Source organism: Nothoprocta perdicaria, unplaced genomic scaffold (genome assembly GCF_003342845.1).
Source record: "Nothoprocta perdicaria isolate Ctin4 unplaced genomic scaffold, notPer1 scaffold_185, whole genome shotgun sequence".
In the NCBI taxonomy this organism is placed as follows: domain Eukaryota; kingdom Metazoa; phylum Chordata; class Aves; order Tinamiformes; family Tinamidae; genus Nothoprocta; species Nothoprocta perdicaria.
Genome location: NW_020455038.1, coordinates 402,853 through 423,214, shown reverse-complemented (window position 1 = coordinate 423,214; position 20,362 = coordinate 402,853). Strand labels below are relative to the sequence as shown.

At 51.2% G+C, this 20,362-nt stretch overlaps 1 protein-coding gene across 2 annotated transcripts in view; it reads right to left on the bottom strand.

Annotated features, from left to right (window-relative positions):
- Positions 1-5,198: 5,198 nt before the first annotated feature.
- MN1 (MN1 proto-oncogene, transcriptional regulator) overlaps positions 5,199-20,362 on the bottom strand; it is a 32,737-nt gene continuing 17,573 nt past the window's right edge. The window contains exon 2 of one of the 2 annotated variants that reach the window (XM_026036743.1): positions 5,199-7,484. In XM_026036743.1, coding sequence (XP_025892528.1) covers positions 7,300-7,484 — 185 coding nt within the window. In that variant the 3' untranslated portion in view covers positions 5,199-7,299. The remainder of the gene's footprint in view (positions 7,485-20,362) is intronic. The other variant, XR_003248969.1, reaches the window with a different exon arrangement.

Sequence of the window (20,362 nt, the reverse complement as noted above, 5' to 3'; positions counted from 1 at the left end):
TCTGGGGGTTGGACAGGTGCCCTTGCTCCACAGCTTCAGGACGGGGCTCCAGCTTCTAACCCTTAAATGCAGAATGAGGAGTAAAGCGGCATGAGGCGTTGGGCCGGGCTCGCAGTGCTGTCTCGGCACGGCCCCTACGCCCACGGCTGCAGCGGGTGGCATGCGTGGCCGGGCCCATCCCATCCCGCCACAGCGCATCCCGCAGCGCCGCCAGGGATCCCCGGCTGCTGAACTGCAATACATATTGATGGGGTCTCCTCCGTGACGAGAATTCCAAGCCTCATGGAGAAAATAATTCATAGGACATAATTAAATCAGTTAAATGGCTTGGGAAAAGAGAGACGTCTACAGACATTTCAAATCTCAGCACAGACTCAGAGCACAGGGAACAAAGATTAGGAGAGCAAGGACTATAAAAGCTCTCCAACCTGCCACTTGCTTTCCGTTAGTGAATAACCTATAATTCCTGTTTAACATGGAGACAACCCAGAAACTCGTTGCTGAAGACAAGAGCGGGCGGCGAATGCTCGGGGTGAGCAGGCACCTCGCAGCACGGAGCAATCGCGGGTGCGAGCGGAGCTGCGCCCCAGCCAGCGCCGCCCGGGCACACGAGAGCTCGGCGAGGCCGTTCCTGCAGCACCGGGACCGCCGCTGCTCCCGGCCCTCTGAGACGGAGCGGCCTTGGGGCTCCGCTACCCAAACGGTCACCGCGTGCGGGAAGAGCCACATGGATCCCAGGGCACACAACTCACAGGGTTTCTCACTAGAGTAAACAAATAAATGGAAGGATACCCGAAACAGGCCTCGCAGAGCGGGAGGCTGCAGACGGGGAGCTGCTCTTCCCACCTCCCAGCTGCTGGAGCAGCATGGGCAGGATACAGGACTCGGGTACAGGAATCCCAGTCTTCTCCGGACAAGTGCTGGAATCGCGGGGCTCAGGAGCAGAGCGATGCTGCAAAGCAGAGGGGACGCACAGAGAGCAGCAGAAAGGCCCAGAGAGCCAGAGCGAAGTAGCCCAGGCTGGAACCTGCAGCCGAGATCGCCCTGGTCCACCAAGGGGCACCAAGGGGCACCAAGGGCACCAAGGCACCATCCCCTCCAGGAGGGAGGGCTGGAAGGCAGGCAGGAGCTGCGGGTGCGGTGAGGGCAAGAGCCGTGCTCTGCTTCCAGGGCACCTGAAGGGCTTCTGCAGAGAGGCTGCGCGGGGTGAGGGGCTCCCCTCCTCTTGGGTCTCAGCTGCGAAGAACCCTGGGATTTTGTTTATCTTCGTATTTCAGGATCAGAAAGAAGTCAAAGTTTAACAACACCAGTAACCAAAAAGGAAAAGTAATTTCAATAAAAATGTGTCAGTTAAGGTTTTATAGGTGAAAATTGGGGAAAACATGCAACTACTTACATGGAAAGGAGCAGAAAGGTGTGAATACATGCGATTTGTTCCTTAGCAGAGTCACACGTACACAAAAAATTAAACAAGTTATTTTTAAAACCAGAGCTACCAAGTATCCAGCATACAATGCCAGGTTTAATAAGAGATGGCGTTTCAAAATCAGTTAGCTCTTAATAGGTAGGGTTAGCAAATGCCTTCTGTTGCCTCTGGACCTGGCCAGTATAATGAGATAAGCTCACATCCTTAAAATAAATTATATTTCTGGTCCCTACATCGTTCTTCCCTTCAGAGAATATTAAAATCACAGTTTGAAAATGAAGCAAGTTCCCCCTCAGCTCATTTGAAATGGCTCTCAAATCCAGTTTTTGTTTCGCCACTTGCTCATTGAGTGCTATGGAAAATTGCAGAGGAATCTTACRGGGACAGCAACGTCTCAAAATTTTCCTTCTGCGTGATGCATTACATATGAATTAGCAGATACCCACCTAAGCGTAAGGACACGCTGCCAGGATGTAGGCACAGTTCACTAACCACGTGGGAGACGCGTGGCTTCGTCCCACAGCACTGCACACAGAAAAGGTAAGTTCTGGGTTTGAACACAAGCAGCTTTCTGCATCTCAAACTCACCGTGAAGGCGAAGGCCGAGCAGCATCTTCCGTTTTCCCCCGAGCACGAAGGATGTGGGAGGTTGTTCCTCGGTTCTCAGACAACGTGTCAGAACATTGCCCAGGTTACTGCCTGTTTTTTGCTTTGGAAAATGCCATGTGCCAGGTCTCCTGACGGGTTCTTTGGAAGACTTGCAGGAACATAAAAGAATAAGAATTTTATTTGAATAACTAAGATATGGAGGGATTTTTAAGAATCTTAAAAAAACCTCTAGCCTATAAAACCTCTAGCTTGTCGTCTTTTTATTTGTAGTATTTAACTCAAAAATCTTCCAAGCAAGAAAAATATCTATGAAAGTTGCAGCGTTCTTGCTTAAAATAAGGTTTGCACCCAGGGATCCTCCAAAYGAAGGGGAAGGGTTGGGGTTTTAAAGGTTTTCAGAAGGGAAGGTCGTGCTTAAACTCAGCTGTGCAGTTAGCAAAGCCGGAGGCGCTCGGCCGGCCCTGTGGCGCCCTGCGGCACCAGCCGTTCTCCCAGCCACAACGGCCCGACGTTACCTGCACTGGCATCGCTGCGCTGCTTCGTGTCTTCAGGTCCTGCCTATTGCACAAATTAAAACCCAGGCTATGAAATATACAATAGCCACCATTAACATCATATTTATTGTTATTTAGTTGCTCAGTAAAACATATACAGATATGTACAATATGCATGAATACAGAAGACTGCACTTTACATATTTAAAAAAAAAGAAAAATAACACTCAATTTCATGAGCTATTGTCACAGTCTTCCAACCAAGCATTTAAGAAATGAATTTAACAAGATTCAAAAGAAAAAAAAAAAAACAAAAAAAAATCAAAAAAAGATTACAGGATTGCCTAACACACAGCAGAGTCAAGTTTTCATATTTTACATGTGCAATAACATTTTTCAGAAGAGTTTGCTATGCAGTACGGATTACCAGTGTTTTGATTCTTTTTCTTTTCCATGAACCAAATTTAGTACAAAGAAATAACATCCTTTTGCTTAAGGCTGTTTTAAAGCTGTAATATTCTTGGGTAGTGAATAGTGATAAAGTTATAACTGCCGGATATCACAGCCTGCAGTTTCATCAGTCAGAATCTATGAGCGGATGGACTGAAACCAACAATTTTAATAAAGAATTTCTAAGACAAAATTAGACTATTTCCTCCATTAGCCTTAAGCAATAAAGGAGAAACAATTCTATAAAAATGGGTTATGCTCTTATACACCATCCATTGAAGAGCTGTGAATCTAGCACTTGAGAAAACCTTACATCGCAGCTTAAAAAARTATTCAAACTTTCCCGGTTCCGGTTCCGCCTGCTCCCCCCGCYGCCCCTGGGCCCCTGGCGCCAGCTCCGAGGCCAGAGCCTCCCGAGCGTCGCTGCTCCGGGACGGGTGCTCTGAGGACGGCATCAGACACGTTCCCTACGGGACACGGATGACGTCGTTTGGATGTTCATTCCCTTCCACCCACACCACACAAGGAAACCCTTACATATTTGATGAAATTCACCTTAACTAAATAAAATGAGTCTAAACCCTCTTACAGATGTTCTAACAACTGAACTAGAACAGCGGAGAACTATGAACCCTATGAAAAAATGAGCGGGAGAAACTTCTCAAGAGCATTTAATAAATAAGGCCTATTCTTCCCTCCTTTTTTTTTTTTTTTTTTTTTCTTCTCCTTTTCCTGGCAAGGAGATATTTCATCACTTCTCACAATTTAAATCCGAAAGATATTTTGCTACTACTTTCCAACTGAAAGGATAAGCACCAAGTTTCTTTTAACATATACTGAAAAAATCAGCAAGCTCCGTCAAGATGAAACTCACCCTCCAAGGCCGAGCCCAAAAGCCAGGTCCGTGGGCCGGCGCGCGGACAGGAGCTCGGGAGCTGCAGAGAGGATTTCCAACAGTAACCAGAGGCCGGCGTGGTGGCTTTTCTTCATAATATAAAGCAAAGACAGCACCCATCTTTGGGCACATTTTACATGGCTCTGACTTGCTAGTACAATGCCTTGAAGCCATATTTGCAGGTGCAAGGTTAACTTATCCTGGCTTTTCGCAGTCATTTGGGGGGAATTTGTAACACCAAATTGCACTCTCTGCTGTACTAGCCCATCCTCAAAGGGAAGCAAGAAACAGCTCGGTGACGAGGGCTAGCCAGAGATGAAGAGCGGGTTAAGGCCCAGCTCTGCCACGGCTCGGGTTGGCACTCTGCCCGTGCCTCGGTTTCCCCATCTAAAACCCTGCATCTTACACAACGGGCTCTTATGTGCACTCTCAAGCACTCAGCTGAAGGTAGCATTATTCCCAAATTAGGTACTCCAACTCCTAGCATATAGGGCTATGCTGATATTCCATATATGTTAAAAAAAAAAAAAAAAAAATCAGTGCCTTGAGTGTCAAATTMATGGATAAAATGAGAACAGAACTACCACAGGCAACAGAAGCCGCGTGAGAAATCCCTAGTTGCTGCCGGTGCCAAACACAGCAGGTACGAGCAGGGCCTGGTCCTGGTCAGACACTTGCACCGTTTCTGCTCTCATCTCTGCAAGAAGCAGAGACTGGGAAAGCCCYGGGGGGCCCCGGCCGCAGCTCCGAGTCCCACGGGTCCCCTGGTGCTCCAGAGCCAAGGTCACTCCAAGGCAGACAAGCGCCAACAAACAGGGACAGCAGGAAGATCTCAGGCAACTGTATTAGGTGACAACATTCTGTGGCCAGTTAGGCCCAGAAAATCAGACTGTTTATTTTTAACTCTTCCTTACCTCCAAATCCTGCCCTTCCTCCAGCAGCACCGGTCAGGTACTGAGCTGCTGCCAGGGTTGGAGTTCCCTGCACCTCCAAGCCGTGCAGTCTGGAAGCTGGGAACGGCCCTTAGTATCGTGTATAGGGGATCTAATCTTCCTCCTTTTTCCTAACATCTAAAGCTCCTGCACTGTATTTTAAGGGATTGTTCCAAACTTATAATCCTATGAGCAAATGAAAAAACTTAAGTCCCAAGTGAATGATGGAAAGAACCCCCTGAGGAAGATGTGCAGGTTGCAGAGAGCCAAGAGCAGAAACCCCAACTAAGAGCAGCTGAGTCAGGATCCTCCTCCTGAAAGGGGGAAGCTGGAGCACCGTTCCAGCTCCATCTGCGCTCCCGCTCCACTCAGCCCCAGGCACTCCCGACGTCTCTGCTAGACAGGGTGCAAAGCTCAACACCTATTTAGCAGAACTGGGACTTAAGAACTCATAGCTAGAGAGGCATATGCCAGCATCCGGAATGCTACTTATTACTCTCTGAGGAAATATTTTACTCAGGRTATTTTATTGCAGGCACAGGGAAGAGCACCGGACTTTTCAGTAGCACAAGCACCTATAAAAGGTACAAAATATCACCTCTTTTTGTTCCAAACTAAGCAGGTAGGAGACAGCTCCAGAGTCAATCGCTTCAGGATGCACAACAACTCATTCTAGTGGCAGCTCCAATAAAAACCAAAATAGTACCAAAAATCAAAATTCAGTCCCCCAAATCTACCCAAAATAAAGCCACTGACCGGAACCACAACAGGAAAACTCTCTTGCACGGCTCATGAGAGCACATTCACCTAACAGAGAAGAGTGCTGTCCTAAAGAGCAAGGATCTTTCTGAACAACACGTGACTGCAATGGAAGCTCCTGGGTCGCTCACATTTTGGGTGGAATTCTCTCTCCCCGCTGTCTACCGAGACACGACTTCAAATTAACTAAGGCCCAGCATGACCATCTGAGACAAATACAAAGCAGCCGTCAGCCTGTCCCTTGAGAAGGGGCACATTCTGGGACTCCATGGAAAAACAAAACAAAACAAACAAAAAACCCCAATAAATAACACTAGAGATTCCGACCTTTATTTCACAGCTAAAACCTCCATTTCCAATGAAGCTGTTAAGCCCCCGGGAGCAGAGGAAACCAGGCTGGCCTGACCAAGGGTGGGACCGTTCACTCTCCCTGTAAACAGAGGATACACAAATAATAGACAGAGTTATGTAAAACCGCAGGAGTGTCAGATCGTGTCATTTTTCTTTTGAGCTGGTTTGCTTCCAACGTACTTCTCAAATGAGAATTATCTATCGAGAGCAGGAAAGCATGGTTTCCCTTTTATTGTGTGCATCTAATAATACTGTCCTTCACATGCACGGCAAAACTGGGGCCAGGCTGAGCTCAGGGCATCCAACGCAGGGCATCCCAGCCCAGAGCAAGCTCTGAGCCCAGGGTACGGGACCGTCCCGGAGAAGGGCTGGGACAAGGGTTGGCATCAGGACACGGGGATGCGCTGGCCCTGCAGCCTCAACCCGGAGACTGAGAGCAACCCCGGGCACCTGGGGAGGTTCTGTTCTCTGCACAGCTCTGAACAGGGACCACTCCGGGGAGAGCAGCCGGACCGCAGGGCTGCGCGGTGCTCCGGGCGGCCGCGGGAGGCAGGGGAAGCAGCCCTGCTCATCTGGGCATCTGCTGGAGAAGAGAGAACTATTGATCACTAAGTAAACTGTCTGTTAGACTTACTGTGAACAAAATCCCCACAAACTCAGGGCTGCATCAGGACTAGACCCGCTGTCTGCAACAGACCTCTGTATCTGGGCTTCACAACAACAAATAAACCAAACCCCAGCTTCGCCTAAAGAGGGAGGGATGGAGAAAGTAAATGAGGGAGGGAGGTGATTAAATGTGCTATTACTGACAAAAAATAATCTTTCCAAGAAAGAACAGACTCATCGCCTGAAGACTGAACACAGCTTTAGTTGTTTGGCTCGTGTGGCTGGCAGAAGCTGGTGTCAATATATAATATAATGATGACAATTCCACTTTAACCGGTGTTTATTCCTGAACTGCTGTTCTTCAGGACACCATTGCAAAAGCACTGAACAAAGCAAAAAAGAAGAGAAAAAAAAAAACGTAAAAGAAAAGAAAGAAAAGGAGAAGGAGAAGTAGCATCTTTGTCTTATCATGACATACGTGGCTTGGACATACGCTGAGATGACAAAGGAAAGGCCTCATCTATAAATGTATGCCAAGATTACAGAAAATGGGAAAAGTGGTCTAGCAGGAAAAATCTTAAGCAAAAGTGTGCTAACTGCAGAAGGGTTAACACTGGTAACATACTGTGGCAGAAGATTAAAAAAAAGTTGAGGTTTACTTTAAATTAACCCTTTCCAGTCCATGTGCCACTAAGCAGGTACCAACCTAGAAAAATAGTCCACCTAGCAGTAGCGGCCCTGTGAAATTAAAAAGAGGAAAAAAATAATTTCTTTTGTTCAAGTCAGGGCAGCCACGAAAGTCCCAAATCTGTTGGAGATGTCTGAGTGCAGGGATCTCCACGTCGGCACTGCAGTCCGGCCCTTCGCCTCGCCCATGTCGTCCGTGCAGTGAACCGAGAGGCATTGCAAGTGGCTGCCAGTCTGCGCCGGCGCGGAGCTCTTGCTCGGAGGCAGTTCATGGGCTGGAAGGGGTCAACAGAGAAGTTATTGTCACAACGAGCCGCACAAGCCCTCCAGCCGCCGGGCCCTCCACCACCCGCAGCCCTCAACGCGCCCGCGGGGCCACCCGGGCACTTAAACCACCCGTGGGCTCTTGGCGAAACCTTCACCTCCAGCGGTGACGTCCACAAGGTGAATTCTCCACTGTGGCACAGAACCAGGACACGRTCGCTTCCCTGCAGCTCCCCCCAAACATCTCCGTCACCCCTGTGCCTCGCGGCCAAGGATCTCGCTGGGGCGGCACAGTCGGTGCCTCCCACTGCGCTCCTGCGTCCCGTGCACACAGCAAGCTCAACGCAGCCCCGAGCGGCCTCGCTGAGGCTTTGCTTCACACGGTCTCCACCGGTCCAGCCCGGGAGCCAGGCAGGATTGTCGCGCTATGTGGAACAAGCCGGATTTGCTCCACTTCAACTGCAGCGCCACGCTCTTGTGCAAAGCACCCCCAGCAGCGCACAGACAGATCCGCTGCCTCGGGTCCCTCGAGAGGGACCAGCCGCGTGGCGGGGCCAGCACCGCCCTGCACCATGGCTTGGGCCAGGCCTTGGGGACCTGCTGCGGGTCCCTCGCCGCTGGGTGAAGCGGGCCAGGCGCCAGCTGAGTGAAGACCACCACGTTGTGCAGTGCCCTGCGGCCGAGCAGCGTTTCATCGGCTGGGTTGCTCAGCGAGCGGCACGGTCAGAGAGCGGAGCACCAATCCCTGTGAGCCAGGGCGCAGTCTGGGCAGGCACAGGCCGCGTGCGCACGGCCCAATCGTGGATCCGCGCAGCAATGAGCAGGGACGGGAAGCACCAGCACCTGCAGATCACTCCCTGCGAGAGCAGCCCCCTTCCTCTTCCTCCACAGGAAGGAGTCTGCCGGGACCCACGGCACAAGCAGCCGGCGCGCGGGAGGCCACCAGCGCTTGGGCTGTGGACACGGGGACGCTCRCAGAGGCAGCAGCGAAAGGAATTCCCGGACCCAGACCCGGCACCGGGCTGCGCGTCACCAGGCCCGGAGCTTCTGCCCACACAAGCCCGAGACCCGTGGGCCGCTCTGCGGGCACACGCAGCACGGTCTGCGCCCGGCCTTCGGCTGCCAGCGGCACCAGAGGGGCGCACTGCTAGGGGAGGTATTCACTGGGGATAACAAAGGAATGGAGGCCAAACACATCCCACAGGGATTGACAGGCTTGGCTGGCGCAAGAGGAAATCTCAGGTGTTGAATTTGCGACGTGACACCAACCACAGGACACGTGATCCAAGAGCCCCACGCGGGAGCTCGAGCYGCCCTGCGGCTTCTGCGGGCGCAGAAACTCTGTGACGAGACCCAGGAAGGGCCGCCAAGGGGAGCAGAGCTTCCAGCAAGGCTCGTGCTCGCACAAGTTATTTCAAAAGCAATTTGGAAGGAAAYACTCAGCCCAATTTGTTTTTTTCAGTCATTTCTATCTTGACAAAGCTTTTTGATGGGACTCTTCATATTTAAATTGGAAGTTGTCCTGTTCCACCTGGTAAGAATCATGTTCTTCAACATGAGAACCTCGGCCTGGTCTTTCCCAAAGCAGCACTGCTCCCACAGCAGATCAGTTTTACCACCTTCCTCAGCCCCCCTGCCTCGTTCAAACCAGCAGTGCTGCTTTATGCAACACACACGCGCTCCTGAGGGGTTTTGCTAGCAGGGACTGATGGGACTCTGCACATTAAAATTAGTCAGATAAAGCAAGATGGTGTCATCACTTCACTGCCTTGCACTTGCCAAGTTTCAGATAAATCATTGTCAGTCATGAAGTACAAGGAATAAGCAAGGAATTTTCAAACATATTCTGTCTAAATTGCAAAGCTGCCTCTATTAGCAATGACTACAAGAAAGCTCTAAGTGTTATTAGTGAAAGCAACAGCCTTCTCAAAGGGCCACCTTCCCTACCGCAGGCCCAGAGGTCTGGGCGGAGGCTTCCTGGCCCAGTTGGAGGATAGGATAGAGCAGAGCTTGGGGAGATGCTGTGAAACTCCTCGGGTCGCAGGCTGCGGCACTTGGGAACGGAGAGCTCCTGCGGGCAACGCTGCAGTAGAGATAAAAGCTGGAGCACGTGGTGCAAGCACAGAATGCAGAGAGAAGGTGCGAAACCCAAAGCCACAAATGACCAAAGACCAGGAGGAGTCTGGCGAGGGCCCAGCGCGCAGCCCTCTGGCAGCGCACGGCTGGCAGCAGAGCAGGGCCCTGCTGCGGCACCCACCGTCTCGTCTGACGAGGCGAGAGCGAGGTGGGTTAAGCTCCGCTCCGTGCATTACCTATCTTCCCGCGGCGTCCACACTTGGCTGCTTTGGCTGCGTTTGCTGCTTCGCGGCATCTTGCTGCAGGCTGGGCTGCAGGGAGCCCCGAGAGCCCGGTGGTGTCGGCAGCGGCCCCAGCCTGAGCGCTCCTGCTCGGCCCCTGGGCGTGCGGCTCTCCCGGCCCCTGGCTGCAAACAGCGAGCTACCGCCACCGAAACAACCGCTTCCCTTTATCTCGATTAGAACCTCCTATCCTACTCGTTACGCCGTGCGTAGCAACAGCCCCTTTCAGAGGAAGATAAAAACAAGAAAAAAACCACAAGTCTGTATCCCAGCCAACTGTGCAAAATTGCTCACAGCAGAGAAAATTCCTGCAATAAGCACTGAGTGCCCTGGAAGTTAACACGAGGGTTGATTAATATTATTAGCTCAGCTTGTGCACAGGCATTTCCAAAAGCCAGCCACAACATCTGGAAGAGCTGGGTGACTATGGCAAAAAAATATTTGCAAACACACATTTGAACATTACAGTGAATTAAGTTCAACTGGTTTCACACCCTTTATGTGCTTGTGTTCAGCCAACACTCCAGGAAATTTGTTTACTGATGCTTGGAGTGTATATTTTTGGTAAACATTTCAAAATATTCTCTGCATCAGTAACGAGTGACACAAAAGACACTTGAGCGTGCCGGGGCCGTCCACCCCCGTGCTGCGGGCACCACTCTGCTCCGTGGCTGCCATGCCGGCCACCCAGGGATGCTCCGCGGCCCACGAGGGACGGGGGGACATCGCTCTTGTTGGCGGCACGTGCAGGTGACATTAGATCCTGATTCCCTCCCTAGTGACGCCAAGGAAGACACCAAGAGTGTGTACGTTCACTCCACCATAGTGCACTGCTCTCAAAAGCCTTTTCCCTCATGTAACATTTTACATGTGCTTTCAAAGGCAAAAAACGTTTCCTTGACGGCCATGGCCCCCACGCCAGTCCCCAAGGCAAGGCGGTGCTGGTTTTGAAGGAAACCAGCGCTGCTGAAACCAGGTTCACCCGCTCTGCTGCGAGCGCCGTCGCCTCCCGCAGGGGAGCGCGAGGGAAGGGGCAGCGCGTAGCCACGGCAACAGAGATGCTCCGCAGAGGCAACAGAAGTTGAGCTGCTCTTCAGGTGCTGCTCCTGTCATTTCTCTCATTTTTGCCAAAAACAGCAACAACAAAAGCGGCAAGAGACCCCGCAGGCGGGGAGCGAGCACGCGTGCCTGCAGCCTGGTGAAGGTCTGGTTTGCAGTGGGTTCCACTCCACGCTTCAGCATTGCTGTAAGATTAAAGTGACAAACAGGAGGTGAAGATCCCTGGCACGGCTCCTTGCCTTGGGGCTTGTCCCTTATACCTCCTCACCGGCTCTGACACGGCGGCGGCGGCGCTGGGGGCTGCGTGGCCCCTCCGCCCCGCGCCGGGCCCGCGCCGCAGCCGCCCTCAATGGCCRCTCGAGCGTGAAGCTCCGCGTTGCTGCCCCTCTCGTCACCACCTTGTCGGAGCGTTTGGCCAAAACCACCCAATTCCCTGGCCGGAGATCACTTTCCCTCCACCACCCGATAACCTCTCTTAGAGGAGCCATTAGCAGGCTCTGGCTCGCTCCGAGCCCGTTAAGCAGAGGCCAAGCTACCATAAGAGGGAATAGATTTGAGTAATGATCTCTTATGAGGCAGCAAACCTACATATAGTGTTTAAAATTATTCCCTTAGGACAAGATGTTTTTCACCAAATCTCCCACATGACAGTTTGACATATTGGTTCAGGCACATAGCTCTGCAATTGTACACACTACGGAATCATCTTTTTCAGTTTTCAAGGAAAATAAGGTCTGAAAACATTTCATGTTTCTCTGCACACTGGACCTAGTCGCCACAGATTAATTTACTCCTAAAATGCTGCTTTTGAAACACAACCAGTGCATTTGTGTTTACAAACAAATGAACCGTCTCCTCCCTCACCAGAGCAGCACTGATAAAATCCTGGATAAAGGTATTTCCCTGAGCACGGAAGCACACGCTGCATTCATTTGCAAATACAAAGAAATAAGCGACCTGCCTTATATACTCTGCAAACCTTGCACCATTTTCCGTTTTCTTCCCCTCTGGCATCCTGTACCCAGCTTTGGATGGATCATCTGTGTCTTCTGACAACTGTCTGCAGCTCCAGATCCTGCACAGCACCGGACCACTGCTGGCACCTAACGAAGACCCTAACCTGCTCCAGTACTGGAATCTCCTTGCACTTCATTTAYTTTGGGTAGTTTTTGCTATTTTCAAAGCCCATAAAATGTGTAAAGACACAATAAGAGTCTCCTCAATAGGAAGAGGATTTAACAAAAGGACAACATTTTATGCAGTTATGAAGATGAACAGATAAAGTCTGTGGCTTATAACGATGAGCACGGCTTAAACGGGAAGCAGACAGGGACAGCGCGTGCCACGTCTCAACCCCGGAGCGCAGGTCACATCTCATTCAACAACATTTCAAGAAGTCTTTGGGCTCAGTCAGCCCACACATTTACTGTGGAGATGCAGCCTCAGAATTTTTATACCAGCTGAGCCACACTAGAAAAGCCTTTTCTCCCCAAGGATGGGCGGCTCTTTAGTGCAAAACGTGCGCACGTCGCAGCACACTGTCCCACAGCGCCCATCTATCCCGCACACCCGAACCAGGAGCCTGAACCGAACCACGCTCGCCCTTGCCGCAGGTGGACATGGACACGACATCCYGCGCCAAAGGCAGCGGCGAGGCTGCCGCTGCGCGTGGGGCTGCAGYCCAGCGCAGGCAGCGCCCGCCCGCCAGCAGCCCAGCGCGGCTGGCAGCCTCCTCCATCCCCAAAGCCACCTCCTCCACTGAAGGCATGATTAATTGGAGGTGCCCGCAACTCTAAAGGGAGCAGTATCAGACCATGTTGCAAAGATGTTTATTTTGCTCTAAGTGGTCTCTGGGCTGGCATGGGGCTCTATCAGCACGCACCGCTCGCACAGAATTCAGATAACAGGAGGCATGGAATGCTTGTTGTGAATGTGTATTTTTCTTTCTTCCTCCCTCGACCTCCTTCCATGCCGGCGTTCCCAGCAGGAGCAGCGGGGATGGGCGGCGCAGGGAGCTGCCGAGGGGCTGGTGCCTCAGGCTGCCCGGGCACTGCCGACCACGGCCCTGACTGCTTGGGCGGCAGAGCTGGCCGCTGGAAACACCCTCAGGTGGAAAACCCACTGCCGAGCAGCAGGAGGGGCAGTGATACGCGCACGTAGCTTGACCTTGGAGACGCAGAATGAAGGATGCTTAGGGGAGGAAAGAGACATCGCAATTGAAAAAACGCGCTCTTTCCATCAAGGGAGACGAGGGTAAGAGCAAGGGGGAAAACACACGATTCCCCAGTTTGCTTCTCACTTGCCACGGAAGAGGGACATGTAGGTCGCGTTCAGAGGAAAGCACTAAACCGCCTATACCCATCTATTTCTCTGGAAGCTATTATTAAATTACTTCTTTACAACTAAATGACTGAGCAGAAGCAAAGCCTGGTGTCAGGCTGGAGAAACATAAAGTTCTCTAGAAAAATCTCTGTACCTTGGAGTACAACCAGCTTCTTCCCCCTTTTAGGTGGATATGGGAGGGAGTAAGTGAACTGCTGTTTTTCACACACATCCTTCCCTCTTTCAGCTACTTTCAGTTCCTCTTTTCAATTTAACACATTTGCTGGTTTGCTGCAAAATACACAAACCACATGGTGAGGCTCTGCCTGACCCCTTGGAAGGGGCTGATTTAGGGGATTTTAGTTCCCACCTAATAAAAGACTTCGTGAGAGCCAGATCATCATGAGCGACAGTGGTGGGCGCTGCTTTCTGCTCGCACAGCTCCGCGTTATCCTGCTCATGACCACCAGCAAAGCCCAGCAAACCAACGCGCAAGGCGCTGTGGATGGTTCCAAAGGGAAGCAAACGGCTGTCCAGGAATTACAGCGTGGCCACCACAGCCCATTCACCTCTCCTGACATTTGTGCGATACTGGTAGGAAGCCAGTAAATCCACAGGGAGCTCTGAAGTAGCTTCCAGGGCTCAACTCACGTCTGAATTCACAGCTATCCTGTTCTTCCCCCTTTCCACCAATTCCCCAGGCCGTCTCCACGGCTGCATTTACGGAAGTACGCATAAACACTGTGCAAACACCATGTTTGTAAGAAAACACAGGCTGTTCTCTTAGCTAGTGAAACACCTGCCGATCAGAGAAAACTGCTGCGTAGAAGAGACATTGAGGCTGCAGAGCCCGTCCAGGCAGACCCCAACGGGAGCCAGGCCGTTCCTGAGCAGGAGTCTCTGCACCTCGGAACCCCAGTTCTGCAGGTTCTGTGCCCGGTTCTGCAAGGTCCCCAGGACACGGCTGGTACCGGAGCACAGGACCTGTGCACGTCTTGCGGCAGCTCTCGAGCAGGTGCCCAGCCCGGCACTTACRCTTGTGCTCAGGAGCCTGTTGCTCCTGCGCGCCCTCCTGCCCGGCTCCTCCGCCCCACGCCGCAGCAGCAGGGCTGCAAACAGCCTCTCCTCATGCCCCTTCCAGGGAGTGCAGCTTCTCCCCATCTCCCTTTCTCTGCCTTCAGCACGTAACGAGAGAGGTGAACTCCCCAGGAGGAGTGAATATTGGCTGATTGATCTCCTGTTTTCTCTGCTCTTGGCGTACTTCACTCGCTTGCACTAACGAAATGCTTTGAGCCTATTTTCACCAAGGATAACAACCCACGCACCCATGATGAGTAAGAAAATGCTGATTTTTGTACTCAACAGTTGCAAACTTGTTTCATGTACATGCAAATTGCCACACGGCAGCTTTGTGAACAACTCTAGGCCATGCAAAATCCATCTCCTGCTACCCAGGATGCACAAGCAAATCAAAGGTTTTTTACAAAACTCAAAGAGGATTTTTTTTGACTCCTCCAAACTCATATAGAAGTGTTAAATGTGAGTTCATTTAAGAATACCCGGCTCCTGGGCAGTGCTCAGCGCTATTTCAGGACAGCCCAGAACTGAAAGGCACCGCACTGGACCGCTCTGCTCTGCACGGGCAGCCTGACACCCAGCACGGAGCCCGGCTGAAGCGGCACCGGACGCTGGCAGCTCCCGTGCACGGAGCAGAGCCGCACGGGAGCCGCCGCTGCAGGAGGCCCGTCTGGAGGGGCCGCTGCTCCAGGGCACCCTGCCGCCCCGAGACGTGCCCAGGCCTCACGGCACCCTGTGCCTGCTTCCGCGCTGTCCTTGCCATGCGGAACCCCCTTAAAGCATGTCAAACAACGAGCAGCGCCACCGAGCTTGGCCCGTGCTCTGCTCTGCCGGCTGCACCACTACCACTAGCTTGAATCCCAGCCAGAGGATGGTAACTGCAAGAGCAATATTTACTTTAACGGTCTAATTCATCCTAGAAGTAGTTGTATCATTTTCGTAAGCCTTACTGCAGCTCATTTCTTTTTGAGGACACGCAGGTTAAAAGTACTAATATTACCTTCAGCCTAATGCGGGTTTCAATACACAGAATAAGCCTCCAAAAATAGCACTGAAATGCCCACTCACACTGGCAGGAAAAGTGGGTGTATTAATGGAGTTTGTAAAGGCAGTGAATAGATGGTGATTATGCAGAGAGCGAAAGAGAGGAAGAAACATGCAAATTCCAGCTTTCTCTCATCAGATTTGTGCAACAGCTTCTACATAATTGCTGGGAAAATATAGAAATGACAACACTAAGTAGGATATTTAAGTCCTGCACATTATACATGGAAATCTCTATTTTCCTTAAATGAAGTGAAAACAGAATGAAAGGAAAAGATTCCCTTCAAAGAATTTTGTTTGTAGTAGCTGAGTTTCAGGATGAAAATTAAATGAGCATTTGTTAGGMCAGTGCTCAGAATGAATTTCTGTGAGTGTCTTGCGAGGAGGCGGCTTTGACATCGTGGGCCCTTTGCAGACTGGGGCGCCTCTTTCACAAGGGGCCGTGGAGCCTCGGTCTCCAGCTGCCCGTTCCTGTCCCAACCCCTCCCATCCCATCCCAAACCAGTCCGCAGCTCCCGTAGGTGCCTCTGCCCCAGCTATAACTCATAATCACGAGAGACCATAATGCAAAACTGCAAAGCCAGTCACTCCTAGGGCCTCACACATTTGGGGTCTTGCACACCAAGAAACGGTGATAACTTACATCAACGCTCCGGGGCAAACCATGCCAGTTCAAGAATATTTGTGAAAATACAACTTTCGTGCACCACGGGCACAGCGTAAACAGGACGAAATGGCACCCAGGTTCTCCAGCTCCTTCGGCTCCTCAGTTCACAGCACTGCACTGCACGCACCACATTTCTCTCTCGCATATTTCCACTGCCATTTGTTTTCCCAGGAGAAGTGGTTGATGCGAGAGGACTTTAGCAAACAGTCTGCCTAAAATGAGGAGGAGTTTGATGCATTTCACTGGAGCGGAAATGGAGTAAAAATAAAGCTAAATCAGAGACCTAAGARGAAAGCCCAGGTGTCTCCCCAAACCTCCGCACAGGCAGTTCACAACTGGACGCTTCTTTGTCCACCCGCTGCCACGGACACAAAAAGCAAGGACAGGACTCTCCAAAAATAATGGTTTTCAAAACATGATTTACAAGTTGCTGGTAGCTCATGGACAATTTCTAAGGGCTCTATGGAAAGTAACAAACAAACAAACAAAAAGGCAGACTTGTCAAGAAGTCGAAGTTTGTTAAAAAAAAAGGTCAAAATCTATTGCTGGAAAACATTCAGGCGTTTGCAAATCACATCAAGATCTGATGCTGCAGACTCATGAAGCACTTTCTAGGTCAGTTTTTGTCAGACCTCTTCTGCTACATAAAAATCCCCAATTTTACCACATACAATATTTGATTTAGGCTACAAAGAGAGATGAAAACATTGTTAGCAAATAACGGGTCGAGTCCATTCATAAACAGCCATAGGCAGCAAAAGGGAGGTGGGATGAGTCAGCTGCAGGTCRTAAATCTGATGTAGGACTGGGGTTTTGCTTTGCACAAACTGTCTTTAAATTAAATCTATATAAAGGGAAAACAAAAAATCCCCAGAAGGAAACACAGCCATATGAAGGTGGAATAACAGTTAGAGAAATTTACCGTAAAAGAAAGTACCCACCCGGCACTGTTAGGTAAGCCAGAGAGTGTCACTGTTGGCATAAGAAACATATAAGCACATCTTTGTCTTCCAGTTCTCTTATCACTGTGGAGAATCTTCATGAAATCCTCAGAATAGCAGCGAATCAGGAGCACACGCTGTTCCGGCACGGAAGCCGTGGATGTACAGACTTCCACTGCTTCCACTGAAAATTAACTCGGAAGTTTCAAAGACCAGTAAATCCACAAAATGGGCCACTAAAACACAGCCTCACCTTCAGATCTGAAGCTGAAATACGGGCCCACACTCACTTTCTTGCCATGTACTCTTATGACTTATGACCCCAGCAATTTCAGCTTCAGATTTAAGCGCAGATTTGTACATACAAGCCCTGAGGTTCACTTCCACGTCTCTCACAAAAGCTGCACTGGGCTCTAACACCCCACTACTCCTCACTTACTAAGAGAGCAGTGAGCAGTGGAGGAGGATTCCTTAAAGCAAGCACTGCACGTAGACAGCACCAAGTGACAGGAGCCCCACAAGCTGCTCCGAGCACGTGCAGAGAAAGCGGAGAACACTGCGCCGTCCTCGGGAGCCGAGGCCGTGCAGCGGCGCAACGGAGACGACGGGGAAGCTGTGCAGATCGGCCGCTCCAGACAAGGCAGGTAGCCGGTCAGCAACGAGCACGAGTGGCCTAATTCTTCTGGGCACAAATGATACCATCAATTAATTCGCAGACGTTAAAACAGAGCGCATTGCTTTGGCACATTCATCACTGCTATGAGAAGTAGTTATGCAGCATGAAATAACTTTGTGGGGGTGGCCTAATTAGGCAACAGCTAAATAAACTTCTCATGCATGCGCTCTTGCAGGAAACGACAGGCTCAGCGACACCTTCAAAAAACTGGTGAGAAACCAGCGAGGCCAAGGCCCCCCTTGCCCCCAGGGCCACACTCGMCGGCAGGACCCTGCAGCCGTGTCGCTTCACGCTGCGCCGTGCAGAAGGGCCCATTAGCTCGAGATGCACAACCTTTGGTAAGCCCATCCCTGCCTAAACCACAGCAGATAGGAAGAAGCTGCCAAGCAGCAGCATAAGGACTATCCTTGACCTCCTCAACCTTAACTGTCTCCGTCAGGGCACTGCTCGCACTTCGGCTGCTCTAGCAAACTAGGCACGACTTGGATCTCGAGCAGCCCTGGGCCCTGTAGCGACACAAGTGCAGAGAAGCCAGCGGGTGAACGAACAACACGTACCCCAGCGCGGGCTCACATGCTTCATTCTCTGCACAACGTGATACGCACAGCTGAAACCCACTGGGCTCCAAAAAGCCACCCGTGGCCAGCTTGGACTTCTGCACATTAAGCCACTGCGCTGCATGCGCCTTCAGGCATGTTTAAGCAAGATACTAACTCAATAGGCCCGCTTATTCTTAACTCAAGAGCAAAAGAGGCTGGTTGTTAGATACCTTTTAAGTGCTCAACTGCAAGTCTTRCTGCACTTACAAGGGTGCCCTCACAGAGCAGCATTCTGTCCCTGTCGTTTGAACGCTGTGTTCAGCAGACGAGCAGAGGAGCAGCAGCGCCCATAACAGCAGGACCGCATGTATCTCGACATTCCCTCCCTCTGGGAGGTTCAGACGCAGCGGCCAGGACGGGTACATTCTAGGCCCCCAGGTCTCAAGGAGGGCAGGCAAAAGCCAGAGCGCCAGCACCAAGGGGGCCCGTGCGAGGCGGCGCCGAACACGGCTCTGCAGCAGCCCGGGGCCACGGCGGCCTCCACGGCCTCTCCTCTCTGGCGCGAGGGCGCCGGGGCTGGAAAGAGTTAAGCGTCCCCGGAACGCGGCTCGGGTTTCTGTGCTGCTGGGCTGCGCTCCCCTGCCGGCTGCAGTCTGACCCCTGACATTTCCACTCGGCTTCGCACTGACGTAGAAAACCCAACCGTACACAAACAAACAGGTTGGGAGGACGGAGAAATGTAAGACAGGAGCAGGAGAAAGGAAAGATTTCTCTGATTTCTTTTAACAGCCGTGATTAAATAATAGCAGCCAGCCCCAGGCAGGGGGTGGCGTTTATCAGGAAGGCCCCAGTCCCGGCAAGACACGGCCCTTCCATTAATCCTGGGAGCACCGGTCCCTTCCCTTCCCCCTTCTGCCCCTGCTAGGAATGCTTGGAAGATCCTCAAGTTTAAAGATACAGCGGAGCCTTTTAGTGTTTTCCTTACAAAACACAAGGGAACAAATGCCCATTCAAAAACATGACTAGGATTTACAAACACTATGGTGAGGAATTTAATCAAAGGAAATCAAACCGGCAAACCTTAATTTGGACATTATCGCTCGATTCACTTGCACCGGGCCTGCCGAGGGAACCGACACGCGGAGCCACGTGCCCTGGCAGGACCGCTAAGCGGACCACGCGGGGCCGCGCTCTGAGGCTGCAGGGAACCCCGTTCCCCACGGGATGAGTCTGCTCCTCAGGCCGCCTTTCCGCCAGTCCCTGCCCTCGCCCCTGCCCCAGGGCACCGGGACCTGGCGCTGTCCCGCACAGGGCACCRCATGGAGCAGGCGCTGCCGGCGCCTCCACTCTGCTCCCCGCTGGGAAGCTGGTGGGACCCTTGCAGGGACTCACTGTTCCCTTCAAACTCGATTTCTCTCTTTTTTCTTTTTTTCAGGTTGGCCATGAAAGCTCATACTTTCCTCTTTGACCCTCTCTCACCGAGCATAAAAATGATTCCTAATGGATTTTGATTTTTTTCTTATCTCCTCCCACATCATTCCCCTACATGGCTTTTCTAAAGCTTCCCCTCTACAGAGGATGGTAGTACACAACATGGAAAAGTCTAGCATTCCTCTCTATAACAGAATGAGCATCATCCAGTTTTCTACTCCTGCTTTTTCATTCTATTTCATACGGGATTTTTTTTAAAAATCAGAAAAAAATAAACTGAAAGCAGTTATTTTCTTGCCTATTTGTATTCTTAAGTATCTATTTTCAACATAGCCTTATTTTAAAGAACTCCTGTATTGGAGGAAAAAATGTGTTGAACTGAAAAACCTATCTGTCTACTCCAAAAAGTCATTATGCTTCAAGGACAAGAGACAAATCTAGCATAAAATCAGTCTGAATCTTGACAKGTTCAAAGAGAAAATTGTTGTAACAGCAGTGGCTTTGACGACGAGAAGTTTTTTGGCATTTTTAGAATAGAAACTGTAGCCACCAAGCTTTTCCCTGTAACAACCTATGCTTAAATGCACACCCTCGTATGCAACATGCCTGCCAGGTACGATTAGCGCCAAYAGCAAAATACACGGTGGTGCCTCCGCGGCGCTCGCGCAGGCTGGGTGTGCAAGGGAGCCGACCCGGCTGCTCTCAGCGCCTCGCGCCACGACCCGCACAGGCACCGGCTGTCTTTCTCTTCCTTTCCCTGCCAGACTGTGAGCTCA